Source organism: Lethenteron reissneri, chromosome 25 (assembly GCF_015708825.2).
Source record: "Lethenteron reissneri isolate LAM-NWPU_2019-01 chromosome 25, ASM1570882v1, whole genome shotgun sequence".
Lineage (NCBI taxonomy): Eukaryota > Metazoa > Chordata > Hyperoartia > Petromyzontiformes > Petromyzontidae > Lethenteron > Lethenteron reissneri.
In genome coordinates this window covers 17250884-17266259 of record NC_083803.1, presented here as the reverse complement: position 1 = coordinate 17266259, position 15376 = coordinate 17250884, and the positions used below count along the sequence as shown (strand labels likewise).

General features: G+C 50.2%; 2 protein-coding genes across 4 annotated transcripts; one reads left to right on the top strand and one right to left on the bottom strand.

Annotated features, from left to right (window-relative positions):
- Window positions 1-3386: 3386 nt before the first annotated feature.
- On the bottom strand, window positions 3387-7849 carry LOC133347350 (ADP-ribosylation factor 6). Its single transcript, XM_061559559.1, has 2 exons — window positions 7721-7849; window positions 3387-6498 (listed from the first exon to the last, which is right to left on the bottom strand). The coding sequence occupies exon 2, from the start codon at window positions 6479-6481 to the stop codon at window positions 5954-5956; it is 528 nt and encodes a 175-aa protein (XP_061415543.1). The 5' UTR covers window positions 6482-6498; window positions 7721-7849; the 3' UTR covers window positions 3387-5953.
- A 960-nt stretch (window positions 7850-8809) lies between these two features.
- On the top strand, window positions 8810-12889 carry GEMIN6 (gem nuclear organelle associated protein 6). 3 transcript variants are annotated; one of them, XM_061559557.1, is made up of 3 exons: window positions 8810-9066; window positions 10216-10555; window positions 11524-12889. In XM_061559557.1, the coding sequence occupies exons 2-3, from the start codon at window positions 10251-10253 to the stop codon at window positions 11936-11938; spliced, it is 720 nt and encodes a 239-aa protein (XP_061415541.1). In that variant the 5' UTR covers window positions 8810-9066; window positions 10216-10250; the 3' UTR covers window positions 11939-12889. The 3 variants fall into 3 exon arrangements, with proteins under 3 accessions (XP_061415541.1, XP_061415542.1, XP_061415540.1); XM_061559558.1 differs by lacking the exon at window positions 8810-9066 and adding an exon at window positions 9136-9461 and having other exon boundaries at window positions 10209-10555; XM_061559556.1 differs by lacking the exon at window positions 8810-9066 and adding an exon at window positions 9137-9461.
- The last annotated feature ends 2487 nt before the right edge of the window (window positions 12890-15376 follow it).

Sequence of the window (15376 nt, the reverse complement as noted above, 5' to 3'; positions counted from 1 at the left end):
CTAGAACAGCATAAGCACGTGGGACAATACACCGCTTCACTAATTATTTGTCTCCACTCAAAACAGAAGAGTGGGCGATCTTACAACGACTCACAAGTAAATGTCCCTAATCTCACTGCATACACTGTAACTCACTGTATACACACGGTGATTCACAGCCTATCTCACAGGAAAGCATTGTGCGGAGCTCATCAGAACAATCTAAACGATAAGAAAACAAGAATCGGTGGTACTCAGTCACCGATGTTCTTCAGCTGCAGATGCCGCAGCTTACTTAAGTCTGAGAATCGTGACATTGTTTTGCAAATGTCACTTAAGTTGCCTCTCGCGTGACCCACCCTGAAGCATTTAAGACAAAGTTAAAACACCCACATGTTTTATTTACGACGCATCGTATACACGGCCGCTCATAAAAGCCCGAGTAATCTGCGACACGCTGCTGCCATAGCACGGCAAAGCCAAATTGCACTGCGCTCGCCACGGAAGGCAGGCGCCGTCGTTATTGGCACGAGTTGAGAGCCTGCCTGGGATGGCCGGGATGGAGAGTTCCCCGCAGTGCAGCGACGTGACGCCACGCGTCCACCACCACCCCGGGGGGATGCGAGGTGTCGTAAGCTCAGCCGCCGGTTGCGCAGTGGCATCGCTGGTGAGCGAGCGAGCGAACGTGCGCGTTGTCTCATCACGACGGAGCGCGTCCGACACGATCCGCCCTGGCCAGGACTTTTAATCGGCACCTTTGCGCCGTGGGCAGAAACCACACGGAACCATCGCAGACCCGGCGCGCCAACTCTGCCAGCTGGAGACATTGTTACAGCGAATACAATTGTGAGAATCTTTAGCCCTTTCACTTTAGATGTCTCAAGATGGGTACTGGTAAAGAAAATGCCAAGGTGGAAAATGCACAAATAAGTATTGAAAGGTGAATGCTTGGCAATCGGCCGGGACAGAAAGCAGGCTTGGATTAAAGAGCACGAACTGCACGCATCATGTGGTCGATTAGCAGTGGGAACTTCGCACAAGGGAAGACGGCCGGTGGTCGAGACTGACAATGGAATGTGAGCCAAAGAAGACCGCGTGCCCGAGATGACGCATACCGCGGAGATGATAGCTCACGTGCACAAAACTTGGGATTGTGACACAGGAGGCCTTCATCTGGCAGTGGAAAATGGCTCATTAACATTTATTCATAACCAGGTGAAATCTTAGTGTCTTCTTTGAATATAAATTTGGGAATATAAATTGACGTTACAATATTTGTATGAAAAGGCGGTGCACCAACCACGTATTTATTTTATCCTATGGATTTCCAAGCAATATTCCGTTGGTGTGCTACTTAATTATATTCCCCCATGGTAAATGTGTTGTATTGTCTCGTCATTCCCTTGCAATGCTCAGCATCCCTTTGGTTGACGTGGCACGCGCTGAAGAGCGCATGCAAGCAGATTCAGCTGCACGGCACTGCGGTGAAAAAATAATGCAGTCTAAAGTGTTTCCTTCACGTGCAAATAGACAAATGGTGCACTATAGAGGTTAGTCAGCATGAGCCATCCGGTCATGGGTAACCAGGACAACAATTTAATGGGAGACTTACCAGGCTAAAGTTTAATTGTAAAAAAAAAAAGATTTGAAGTCCCTTTTCAGATAAATGTCATTAAATTGGAAAATATGCCTTACAGTAACGATTGACCTTTTTTTGTATCCAGAAAACCTCAACTTGATACTTTTGAGTATGCTTCATTGGATATTTTGCCAATTCCTTCTTCAAATGTTACATCTTGGAAAGAACCAGACTACCCAACAATAACCCTATTTATCTCACATCATGAGATAAAAGTCTCCTGCAACAATTTATGTTTAAATCACAAAAATTGCACGGTCTATTTTTGTTGTTCTCTCATAACACCACGACGCAGGTTAATGACGTACGCCTATTTGTTAATGCAATAGCCACTAAACACAGGATGCAAATGTGTCACGGTGGCGCAAGTTCCACTGCGGTGCCCCTGAAATGTGAAACACACACACGGAGCTGCCGCCAGCACTTTCGACCTAATTGTCGCCGTGAGCTGCAGGAAACCAGGGCACGCCTATAAACGTAGCTACACACACACCAGAAACACGATGCTATTTTTAACTGAGCTTCACTTTCACGTCCTAGAGTCATCCTGAAGACTCGATGATCGGGTCACAGCAGAATGACAGGACCGACAAGTCTTGCCCATTTTGCAATTTCCATTTTGCAAAAAGATCCATTTCGCGATGCTACAGCACGGACGCAACTCGAAACTGTGATCGCGTCAAAACAGTTACTTGAAATGGATTTTAAAGAACCAAAAAATAACATTTTGGCCAGTTAACTGCTTTCTGAAAAAAATCTATTTGCGCTTTAGTCGTGTAATATTCATACTGTGCATACTGTATAAACTACATGTGTAATGTGTGGTGAGGCTTTTCCTGAATTAAACAATGAGTTCTACGTACACACCACTTATATATTGCATACATTACAAGTGTAGGGGGATGATACGTGCAGCTGACCAAATACGGGACACAGGTACAATGGTGGTACATTTACGAGCATTTGGGAAGTCGAGCTCTTTCTGGAAATGTGGATCCAAGTACACATTGTAATTAAACACCGTTTAGACATTGACATTCTGTGCTGACCTAACAACACTGGAAGCAAATAGATCAATGGCAGTCACTCACATTCATTACCTGAGCCTCGCATGGGATCTCACTCACGACTCTACTTTTTAAACTGCTCGTGTCAAATGCGTGAAATTGTTTCAGTACTTCATTCCCAAATTGTTATGACCACCACCCTTCAGTGTTGTTCAAATGCATTTACACACATCACCGTAATTTTGTAACTAAAAAGCCACCCCAGTTTGTCCACATGTTACGTACCACCGAGCCAGCTTCTACAAAATAAGCAAAACGTCAGCTGCATTTTCCTCATGCAATTAATTATTTACGGTTGGCGTGCCGCAGTTAATTCTTTCCCTGGCTTAACAAACTCTTTTGTAAGCAACTAGGAAGAAGAAAAAAAAAGGCTGTGTTAACAGACAAATGGACCCACACCTTAAAATATGATTTAAGTTGTTGTAAATAATGCACCAGAATCTACGTCAGAATAGATTAGGTGGTCTTGTTTGTGACCCCGTGAATCCAGAAGGGAGGACATGAAAGGGCAGTATTTAAGTTGGGCTCCCATCAGTGACAGAGGCTTTCAAATGTGCAGCACCCATCTTCTGCATCCGTGGACAGTGGGCCCTTGTGTTGAACGCATCTCAAAGCCCCTCACGCACGAGGCCACGTTTGCACCTAACAACACGCGTTGCACGTAGCACCACCCTCACATATTGGACACGAGACCTGTCAGCCATGGTTAAAATTTTTACTGAAATAAAACAAACCACATTGAAATAGCTTTTAATGAACAGTAGTATAAATTATCCCAAAGCCCCCACTACCTGTTAAATCCGCGTGCATCTTTGCTCAGCCTCACATCCGATAAGCATCTGTGTTTCAGGATTATGCACGATGACAGATTGTCCGGTGGACCTACATGCACGTGCACCCTAATAATCCATCGGCGTCAACGCAGGCGCAAAAGCGGCTACCAGTTAATTAAGAAATCCACGCCGCCAGCAAATCGAGCAGGAGTGCATGTACTGTGTGTGTGCAGCTTGAAGACTTATTCTCCACACACACACAAAAATTGTCAACGGCACCGCAAAAGCAAGATGGCTCGATGCCCGGAGCAGCTGCTGTCACCTACACCGCCAAGCCCGAGTGCCGCGCAAGCAAAAAGCCACCAGAGCCGGGCAAACCACACGCGCGCAAGATGCTATTCTCCTGCAGCTATCATCAACTACAGTCGGCACGGCCCAGCTTCCTACGTTGCCAGTGACCGGACTCGAGCCCACTGCCATGGTCAGCGACGCTACCTGGGGCCTGCCGGGGGGGGGGGGGGGGGCACGGGAGCACGGGTTGTGCAGACTGGTGTTGGGGACTGCTGCTTCAGGCAGCTTCAAGTAAACAAAGAGTCTTCTGTTGTCAACACACCGGTTGCACCACTTCCCATAGCTCACAATTAAACCTAGCAAGTATAAATTACGTCACTCGCTATTTTCTGCCGGAAAAAAAATCAATTGTTAGATGTTTGGTCTTGAAATTAAAAATGCAATTTTATATTTTACAATCAACAATAGTTTACTTTCTCAGTTGTTAAGATTATAATAAAACCTCTTGATGCACCAATGTTACCGATATCAGTGCTATCCAGTAAGCAATGGTGTTTGTTGGGTCTTTTCAGCAGGCAGCAAACTGCATGTTAATTTTATAGCATGCCTTCTTCACCTGTAAAAAAAACTACGTGGTGTGATTTCAGCCATGGTGCAGCACATGTCAGGTGCTATTATGCTTCCAGTGCAATGAAAACCTCCACAAAAACACTAACTTCTTTACACTAACTTCCATTTATTGTTTAAAGAAAAAGCAGATGTTAAACACAAAATAAACTCTACACATTTAATTGAATTAAAATGTCTACAATTAAAAGACAGGCTCCCAAAGAAGTTAGCGTTTCCGTGGAATATCACTGCTCTGAGTAATTTATTTGAGAAAAAATCATTATGTGGTTCATACTTTGTGCACTTATATACGTGGAATGGCTGGAAGAAATAAAATAGCGTTAAATTCCCCAAAGCTAACACTACATCCGTACCCTGAAAAGGCTGCATAGTTAATGTATGTACAACAAAAGAAACGAATGAGATGAGACCGCGTGTCTTAATAAGAGCATCACCGATATATAAAATTGAATCGAAACTGATATGTCCGACATGCCCAAATACGGTATCGCCAAACCCTGTGTCATGGATCATAGCACATCTGCGTAAATACGTTTACATTGTTTTGGTTAAACATTTCACAATGCATTACAAGTAGGGCGAGGATGATGTGGGGCGGATTGGGGGGGGAAGGAGGGGGTGCGCGGGCGGGCAGGTAAAATACATTCTAAAGCGATCATCTTATGATCAAATACACGAAATCCAGAGAAGATATATAGAAAAATAGCCTATTTTACAAATTTAGTCCATTCTTTATTTTTGATCTTCATCCAGATGCGGCTAGACGGCGTTTTTAATACTTCGAGGCGGCTGCTTCTCAACAGTGGTCATCATCTATCAATCAGTCCATGCTGCCCTCCCTCGACTCCTGGTTCATGGGAGCATCGAGACAGTACGGCACAGCTGCTGCTGGGCCGGAACTGGATTCCACCGCCACCGCCAGCCGGTGACTTTGGCGAGGGAGACACCGCATGAGCTGGCATCGGCTTCAGTGTGGGCGACACTACACCAGCAGAATGTGATTTCAGTGCGAGTGGCACCACGCCAGCAGGTGATGAGAGTAGCACCACACCGGCCGGCTGGTGGAATTGAAGGTTGGTACCACGCCGGCAGGCTGTGGCGACAGTGTGGGTGGTACCACAGAGGCAAGTGTATACCCACCCCTGCATGCAGTGGCTGGACGCCACCATGTCCCCCACCGTTATGAAGCCTCACCGATGGCCGGTAGCCTCAGAGAACGGTAGAATTGGCGCTTGAACATGTAATCGCGCACAATCGGCACGCCACGCGCACACAAACTCACATTCTCTCACTTGAACGCACTATATAAACCTTTTAAAGAAACTAAACCACCTCTGACCAATAAAAAAGCTAGCTAGCTCAGTGTGCCATTAATCCCCCTTCCTCATCACCTTCGCGCCCCTACCCCCCCCCTCCATCCGCACCCCCCCCCCCAATAACTATGAACGTGTCAGGCAGTGCCAACACCAAACCACAGTCCCCCTTGCCCCACGAGGGCATGGCCAGCTGGGAGGAGCCTTCATCTCCGTAACCTCCGTCCTCCACTGCCACCTCCCCGTCACTGGGGCCACCGGCTAGGACTTGTAGTTGGACGTGAGCCACGTGAGGCCTTCGTAGAGGCCGTCGCCCGTGGAGGCGCACGCCGGCTGCACGTACCAGTTGCGGTCGCGCACCCTCGTGAGGCCCAGCTTCTCCTGCACCTCGTGCGGCTTCATGGCGTCGGGCAGGTCCTGCTTGTTGGCGAACACCAGGATGATGGCGTCGCGCATCTCGCGGTCGTTGATGATGCGGTGCAGCTCCTGCCGAGCCTCGTCGACGCGGTCCCGGTCGGCGCAGTCCACCACGAAGATGAGGCCCTGCGTGCCCGTGTAGTAGTGCCGCCAGAGCGGGCGGATCTTGTCCTGCCCGCCCACGTCCCACACGTTAAAGCGCACGTTCTTGTAGGTGACCGTCTCCACGTTGAAGCCCACGGTGGGGATGGTGGTGACGGGCTGGCCGAGCTTGAGCTTGTAGAGGATCGTGGTCTTGCCCGCGGCGTCCAGCCCCAGCATGAGGATGCGCATCTCCTTATTGCCGAACACCTTGGACAGGAACTTGCCCATGGTGGCGAAGTCACCGTCTGCGAACAAGTATATCGATAACATTGTTCATTGTCAATAACGATTTTTTAATGTACAATGCGGTATTGATGTAATTTTTTATATTTCTTTGTGAGAAGTCATGGACTTATTCTTACTGTCTGATGTTATTCATATAATTGTACATTTTAATTGAGGTGATTACAAGGAGCCTCACCTTACCACCCTGTTGATTAATATTGCTCATGCTTCATGATAACAATTATTCATACATTCTAAATAAAGGGTCTTTATTTAGAATGTATGAATGAGACGTGTTGCCCTGTCTTTTCCGTCTGAAGACATTAAGAAAACACGAGAAGACCCTTGCCACCCCACGATATTTATAATTGTGTAATTGCAAGTGCAAATTCATGACACAGTGCCTATTCTCAGTCTGATGACCTTGATGTTATTTATAATCATGAGTGTTAATTGACAAAACGCAAGCGCCCTCTCTATCTCTACATCACAAATGACGTTAACTCGGTTCATTACAATTATAGTTCGATTACGGCTCTCCACAAGGGCCGATGACGTTACTTATAATACCATAAATTACACGTGTCAACCCACGAAACGTGACACACGCTTTTCTCACCTTCTGACGATGCGAATTATAACGTCCAATTGCAATTATTAATGTTGATACGCGATGACTCGGTGTGGCCTCGATATTTGACGACGTTAATGAGATGCATCATTTATAACAGTTCTGTACGCTCGGCGTAAAGACGCCGAGACGAGGCGAACCCCATCGCCGACGATGCTTTTCCTGTTACCGAGGTATCATGGTTGAGACGCGAAGCTTTCTCTTATCACCCATTAATGACGCTGAACAACCGTAAGCCGCAATTAGAATTGCCAAACGATTGTGCCGGTTTCAACATCCTCGCCGCCTGATCGGGTCCAATTACAACATTATGGAACATTTTACGATCGCTTAATACTTGTCTTCACCGGCTAATCACGTTCACAATCACCTGTTAACAGTTTAAAAGTCATTGTTATAAAGGGCTTAATAACGATGATTATGGAGGTGGTAGTGGTGGTGATGATGATGACTACAGGGCCCCGGCCCTGCCCTGCCCAGCCGCCTCCATACAGCGAGGGCCAGCGCCGCGGAGCCTCCACCCTTGGCACCGCCGAGCGCGGGCGACGCGTCGCCTTCTCGTCGCTCACAGAGAGCGGGGGAGAGCGGCAAAACAGCGGCGTGGGCCTCACCAGCGGTGCGAGCGGAGCGCGGCTCCCTGAGCCCGGTGCCGGGGTCGCGGCCTCCGTCTCCGTGGAGTGGGAAGAGCGGGAAGGACGAGCAACTCCCGACGCTGTCGCCCTCCTCGCCGGCCACGCCCCTTCCCCGCAAGCCCCTCCCCCTCGTGCCACGGCCACGCCCTTTTTTGCTGTAGCTCCGCCCATTTCTGGGCCTGCTCCTCCCCCTTCCTGCGATAGCCCCGCCCATTCCCGCTCCGGCACCTCCCCCTTCACGGCCGTTACGCGCCACTGCGCATGCGCTGGGGGTCCTGAGACGCGGGGGCGGCGACGCGAATCAAGCGCGTTCGCGGATTGACGTCACGTCCGGTGCAAAATTATATATAAATCGTATATATATTTTTAATGTGTCATGATTACGTCGGTTTTGCAGTTTAGTTTTTGAGAGAGTTGAGTTTTTGTTAATCGGAAACATTTATTTTTATCTAGGGGAAGTAAAAAATAATGGTGACGTCACATGGGTGTGTCAACCTCCGTCACGGTCCTCGGCTCATTTTCTCGCGACTTTGTTTTCAAACGCGGGATTTGAATATTGATACACTCAGATCAATCGGAGCGGACGCGTTGATTATTGCTTTAAGTTGTGTTTTTAAAATCGATGCTGAGTTTTGTAAGCGTAGTGACGTCACTTCTCGCGTGACGTCACCAGTGCGGTCCCATTGCATCCCCTTGATCGGTTTCACGTGGAAGTAACCCCGCGTGTGATCGTGAGAGGCGCTGCCCACTGCCTTGATCCCACGCGGGCCGCCCTTGGCGCTGCATTTACTTGTAATTAGCGAGCTCGAAATGGACAAAAAAAAAACCTCCGCCCGGTTGGTGACGTCACTCCGCAGTGGCAAAGGCGCGCGATTCTCTCTGTTTGGTTTAACATTTATCGTGAGCCGCAGCGAGCGTGCGGCTCGAGATCATTGCCGCAGGGTGGGGGGGTTGCAGGCGCGGGAGGTTTATTTGCAATTATTTAAAAAAATCAATCCGGTAAAAGACGCTACTCCGGAAGTGACGTTCACAATGGACATGGTACATTTAAAAAAGTGGTTTCGTAATAACGCCAGCGGCGTGGTCATCACGGTTTGTGGTCTGTCCTCTTATGCGGAACAAACCAAATATATAAATTACGCGCGTAGCTCACGCCCTGTGCTCCACACCCGTGCTTTCATTCAAGTCGCATTCCGCCTGTGGGCCGCAATAGATTTAGACGACGCGTCTCGAGCGTGACGTCACCCCGTTCGGGCGCGTCACCGACGTGCGTGATGACGTCACGCACGCTGCTTTTCGTGACGTCACGTCTCTGGCGACAGCCGGTGAGTACGCGTGGTCAAGTGGTACAGTTTAGTGGTTAAATGAAACTCTTACAACCAGCAGCGTTCTAGACCACTTCATTTACTCGGCGTTAACTCGTAAACAACAGCGACACGGCTGCCCAAACCCAGTCGATAACAATTGCGGATATCGGGGGCGAGGTCTGGGCGACCTCCCATGTGCGGAGAGGAGCCAGAATCAGAATGTGTATACTGCAGGAGGAATCTGATGAGCTCCCAAGCTCTTTGCATACAGGTGTAACAGCAACAGCATCGGGGGTGGGATGTGTGGCCTCGCCCTGGAGTGGCGCTGTAGCGGCAGCTGCCCCCGCTCTTGTCGTCTGTCTCTGCCAGCAACTCGCTCCGGTATCGCCCCCTTCAAGGTTTGAGGGGGCTGGGTAAGTTTAAAGTTGATCAGCTGCTCATCGATGATTGTTCATTGTTACCGATCGTCGGTGACGTGGTGGTGTGTGCCGCGTTCCCAGTTTTGCAACTTGTGACCGTGAGGAAGCCCCGTTCCCATAGGGGGCCTCCTTTATTCGTATCGGCGTTCGTCATGTTCTATCCACTGTTTGATGATGAAGTCCCCACGTCTGGTGTATTATTGCAGTGAGGCAATTGCAGTACCGTCACGTGTGGTTGATTTGTCGACATCGCTGGGTCTCCAGACGCAGTTGTGTTGGAGGGGCCTGTGAACTGGGATGTTGTGATGGCCTCAATTGGGTACAGTCCATTGATTGTTTTTATGGGAGGAAATCGGGAGAGAAAAAGTCCACGCACGTCATAGTATAACACTCTAAAGGCTGCTGTTGCTGCTTCACAGGTTAGCAAACTCCTTAGTGTACTGCCATCGTCTGGCCAAATGACAGCCACAACGGTTGACAATTCTGGTAGACAACACGCGTTCCAAATGATCCACAAACTGAATTGCAAAGTGATGAACGGACCACTCAGAAATGAACAAGAAACTGAAATGTCACGTTTGTTACCGACTTGCGTGCTCAGCACCTTGACGGCGTCAGCCACGGCGATTCCACGGTCGCGAAGCGTCAACGATTGTGAGCGGAGGCTGCGTATCCGACCAGTTCTCCTTCTCGATACAAAGCAGAGTTTTAATAAATCTGAATTCCACGGTGCGGTCTGAGTGCGCAGCGGCCTCGGAGAGAGATTCTGAAGAGACGGGAGACATGCCGACGATGGGAGACGCTGCGAAGACTAAAGATGCCTGCGAGGTCACGGACGCCGAGGTGCGGGAGACGGAGGGAAATGCAATGGAGGTGGTGGCGGAGACGGACGCTGAGGTTGGGGAAGTGAAAGAAGGCGACCAGGCTGGAGCGACGATGGGGCTGGAGGAGGTGGGAGAGCCGAAGGCGTGGAGCGAGCTGTCCCCGCTGCGCTGGCAGGAGCTGCTGCACAAGCACGTGCGCGTGTGTGCGGACGAGGGCGTGCAGCTAGAGGGCTGGGTCTACACCGTGGACCCCGTCTCGGCCAGGTGAGTCCCGCTCACCACCCCTCTACACCCCCCCGCCACACGAAGGACTGCGCGGGACGACGACCACCCTGCAGCGTGGTGTGAACACGCTCCGTCAGGCACCGCCACGATATACAGGATTGTGCACGTTGTCCATCCACTGCTGGATTGGGGTTACTTGACCATACTTCATCACACTGGTTGGCATAGGATGGTGAAGGGTAGACCCATGACTGGTTCAAATAACACCCATGGCCGGGACTTTTAACTCGTATCACTGCGTGCGCTACCGTTCAACCCTAAAGGAAGATGCAGGGTGCCGTACGAGTGGGCCATCGAGGTCCGTTGTTGATTTTCTGACAACTCTGAGAAGGAAGCGATGGTGAGGCATGGTGGCATAAACAGCATTGATTGTGATTAACTCTTGACCTTGACTTGAGCGATAGTGTTGAGGTAAGCATTAGGGGTTAAGGGTTAAGCTAAGAGTGATTTAAATTTGAAAGATCAAGTAAGTGATTGGATTTCTGTTTTTAATTCGGTTTAAGATTGTGATGAGGACTCGGGCTAAGATTAATGTTGCAGTTAGAGGTACTGCTAAGTGCTAAGGCGTAGCGATGTGGCTACAATTTTTATTAATTGCTTGTTTAAGTTGGAACTGAAGTGAGGCTAGTAACCAACTGTTAATCAGTTTTGTGCCCAAAGGAAAGCCCGTGGCTCAAGCTCCCTCGACCCCAACCAGTCCCGCTCCCCACCCTTCACCTGACAGCACTACTCTCCATACCAAGGTTCTTGAGCCACAACAAGAAAGTGGAGTTGGACGGTGTTTTACAGCCGATACCATCGCCGAGATTAACGTCACTGTCGATGAGACTTGAAACAGGGCCATACGCACGAGGTGAAAAGGGCTCAATGCGAAGGACTTCAGCTTTGCAAGCAGATTGAAGGGTGCTGGAAGGACGAGATTAACCGACCTCTCCCCTGCCCTGCAGCATCATGCTCGTGACCCGGCCGTCGCCGGGGAGCCCCGAGCTGACCCTGTGCACGGTGATGGGCCACGCCGTGCGCTCCGTGGTCGAGACTCTGCCTCCGGGGGGCGACACGGCGGCGGCGACGTCCGAGTGCCCGTCGATGCTCTTCCGGCCCGCCGCGCACCACCAGCCCTCGTTGGGTGCCGAGGAGGTGGCGTCGCGCCGGCAGGCGCTGCTCGTGTGGCTCCGGCGGAACCACGTGCCGGTGGAGGAGCGAGGCGATGAGCTGCTCGTGGCCGGCGGCGCGCTGAGCGTGGCGCCGCCATATGGCTCCGACGACTGCAGCAGCGCCAACGAGATCATCCTGGAGAGGGTGCGCCGCCTGGTGCAGGCCCGGCTGTCCGAGGGCTGCGAGCCTGAGACCAACCCCGCCTAGCGCCAAGCGTGTGTGCCCGCACGGCTCCGAGCTGGACGTTTCAAGCGTATGGCGCGCATGGAACTTTATGATGCGCAAGTGTGGGGTGCACAAGTGTGCGACGCACAAGTGTGTGATACACAGATGTGTGATACACAGGTGTGTTGTGCGAAACTGAACCATGCACTGCAATGATGTACAAGTTTTTAAAAAATACTACTTTCACGGTGTAAAAATTCATAACTGTCCATAATGAACGGTTCATTTTTTGGTCTCGCAAAAGGGAAATGGAACACTCTCAACATCGATACAAACATAATGCAAGCTTTCATTGTAAACTATGCAATGGTATTAGAACGTGCTGTTTGTTTAACCGGTTACAAAGTGCTGACTGTAATTCTAAATTGATTTAATGTAAAATTAAATGTGAACAATTACATGACTATTTTTCGATTTAAAGCTTTCGTGACTGCAGGGATTCATCTTCTTGGTTCTTTCGGTAAAGTCACATAGAATGGAAATAATAAAATAATAAAATACTACATAATAAAATAATCATTCTGACTGTCTTCTCGACAGACCTGTTCTTCACCTGAGGACGGCTGCTTGCGTTGTGACCGAAACGTCGTGAGAATTATTTTATTATGTTTTATTTTATTATTTTATTATTTCCATTCTACGTGACTTTACCGAAAGAACCAAGAAGATACATGACTATTGTGGCCAAACAAAACAGTGTTTCTCCCCTATGGTTGATTCTAGAGTGATTCTAGAGTGAAAACATTCAGCAGTCCTAAACAACCTCTTCAGTGTGTTGTGTAGCACACGCTGCCATCCCAAAGGACATTCACATCGGTGGTCAGTAACCAAATCTCATCGATCTCAACGCACGCGTAGCACATTGATACAGCAGACGATGTGTCCGTCATGTAGGAGATGCACAGTACTCTTTGTATGGAGAAGTGGGGAGGGGAGGGGGTTCAATAAAAGAAAGAAAAGCACTGCCATATTCGTCGGTGTTAAAGGTTTCGTTTGGTTGCCTCCAAAGCCTGGGCCGTGACTCTGCACTCTGCCTGCACCTGGACCTTAGATGAAGGTTCGCTGTGTTTTTATGCAAATTGCACGGAGGTGGTGGGGGTGAGGGGGAGGGCTGACGTCTGCTGTTACCAGTGCCTCCAATACCGTTCCGTGTGAATGAAACGCATCTCACAGGGACCACCACACAGGATCCGGCACCCATAGCCATTGGGCTGACGAGCCCGCCACACTTGGCTCGTTTGTGAACGCCTTGGATATTTTCTCGAGACCGTGAGAAGCCCTCACCATTTCACGGATGCTTTAACCCCTAATGATGCTTGCACGCTCCTGTGGACTTGGCTTAGGGTTTCATTCTCAGCAGAGGGCAGCGCAGCAAAAGCCTGCAATGTACTGTTAGCCAATGTCTATGCTGCCCACCTACACGAACCCTGTAGGACGTGGGGGCTACATAATGGGCAACAGACACATTGTGTCTGAACTTCGGTCCCACAAGCCACCGGGGTCAGTGTCTCGTGCAGATGACCATGTACCAACTGGGCAAATATTCATCAATGTCACCAATCTGTGTGGTCAAAGTACCAGTGCCTCCAATACCGTCTTCTGCCTGCTCATAGGGGCAGATGGTTCAGCACCCACCTGAAGTTCTGTGCCAGTGGGGGGGCCTCGACAAGACAACCACTGCAATTAATGACATGGGGGTGACGACATTTGTGAATGGCTGAATATAGGTGGTGGTCAGGCGATGGGGTTGCTGAGACTGTCAGAGTTCCGAGCTGGCAGTGCCGAGAGCCTGGGTTTTAATTCAAGTTTCAGCTACACACCCATCATTGATTCGTCCATAACACTGTGGCATTCAAGTTTATACATTTAAAAATAATTTTTGTTGTATGTGCTGTGAAGAAGGGTCATTGCTTGAAACGTCACCTGTTATATATAGTTTTGTATTGGCGAGTTGTGTTGTTAACTGTGCTTTGCGCACCACTGCCAACTCAGCAGCAGCATCACCGGATCATTCATGTCATGATTCAAACGCGTGATAATGACGTACCAAAGGCAAAGATCCCCCGTATAGCCTTAACAGACTGTTGGGGCAAGTGATGTCAGCGAGTAGCACCTATGAAGGCCGACTCGGCACATAAGGGTGTGGGGTAGCCAGCAACCACCCCAGACCGCCTTTGTCTCCCTAGCGGCGATGTTTCCACAACGCACTGCGGACTCATTTGAGGCCGAGTCCACTTAGGGGAAGCCTGGGACCGATTCGGAGACTCGTCAGCGGTGTTGGTGGCCGTGAGCAGGAATGGAACTCGGGTCGTAGCCGCACCACTGACCGGTTGACCCTCTTACCGGGGGAGGCAGGCGCCACCGCACGGCCGAGTTGCTGCTGTGAGCGCCACTGTGGCACGAGTCGATAATTATTGACGATATGTTAAATAAGGATATCTAATGTATTGTCTAAAATCATACACAGCTAATCGAACACAGCCACGAATATCATCACCATGCTCGACCACGCACCCCCCGCTGTTGCCAATGCCAGAAGCTGCGCCTTGGATACAAATGGGGGCCCAGGTGACAACATTTTTCAGGCCCCTTTGTCCGTTTAAAACATTTCAAACAAAAAAATTCTCAACCTACCGCCCCCCACGAAAGACAAACACCAGCGAACAACAGCGACGTGAGCCCCCCCCCCCCTCTTAGTCCACACACAGCCCAGAGCCCGTCGTCTCACACCCACCCCGCACCCTGCCCGGCGAGGCGCTGCGTGGTTGCCAGACGCACACAGCGCAGAATGAATGTTCCGCATTGCGCCACCGCGACTCACGAGACTGGGGACGGTGCGAGAGGCACGGGGCGATTCAGAGCGGCTCCTGGGAACTGCAAACACGAGCGCGTTGTCCGCGTGCGTGCGTCTGGGCGTCGTGGGGAGCGGGAAGCGTCGCGGTTCGCGGTTTTCGCGAACCCGACCAAACCGAGTTCGATTCCAGCTCACGGACTAGAACCAGTGAGGATTATCTGAACCGGTCCAGGGCCTCACCTAGGTCGACTCAGCCTCAAAAGAGCACCTGGCGCGGTGTGTAAACATCCCCAAAGGCGGGCGTGGTGCTGGCCACCCACTCACTCGCGTGCCGTCCCGGCTTTCATAGGTGCTCGCTAACAGCACTTGCCCCAACAGTCTGCTACAGGCTTTACGGGGGATCTTTGTCTTTGTCGGCATCTGGGTAGCGGTGACGCAGTGGTTAGCGCATTGCGCTATTGACGCCGGTGACCTCGAGTTCGATTCTGGGCACGCTTTGAAACGAGATGCTCCGTCTCAAGGGGTCACTGGATTCAGGTGAAACTTTTAAATAAAAAAAATCCGCAGGAAACCGACAGTCTCTCTCTCTCGGGAGACTGGGTGAGACAGTGCAGCATACGTAGGCA

Excerpts from the sequence above, each read along its gene's own strand:
- LOC133347350 (XM_061559559.1), bottom strand. The coding sequence starts at position 6,481 with ATGGGCAAGTTCCTGTCCAAGGTGTTCGGCAATAAGGAGATGCGCATC.
- GEMIN6 (XM_061559557.1), top strand. The coding sequence starts at position 10,251 with ATGCCGACGATGGGAGACGCTGCGAAGACTAAAGATGCCTGCGAGGTC. Across the intron at positions 10,556-11,523 it reads GTGGACCCCGTCTCGGCCAG|CATCATGCTCGTGACCCGGC; the intron begins GTGAGTCCCGCT and ends CCTGCCCTGCAG.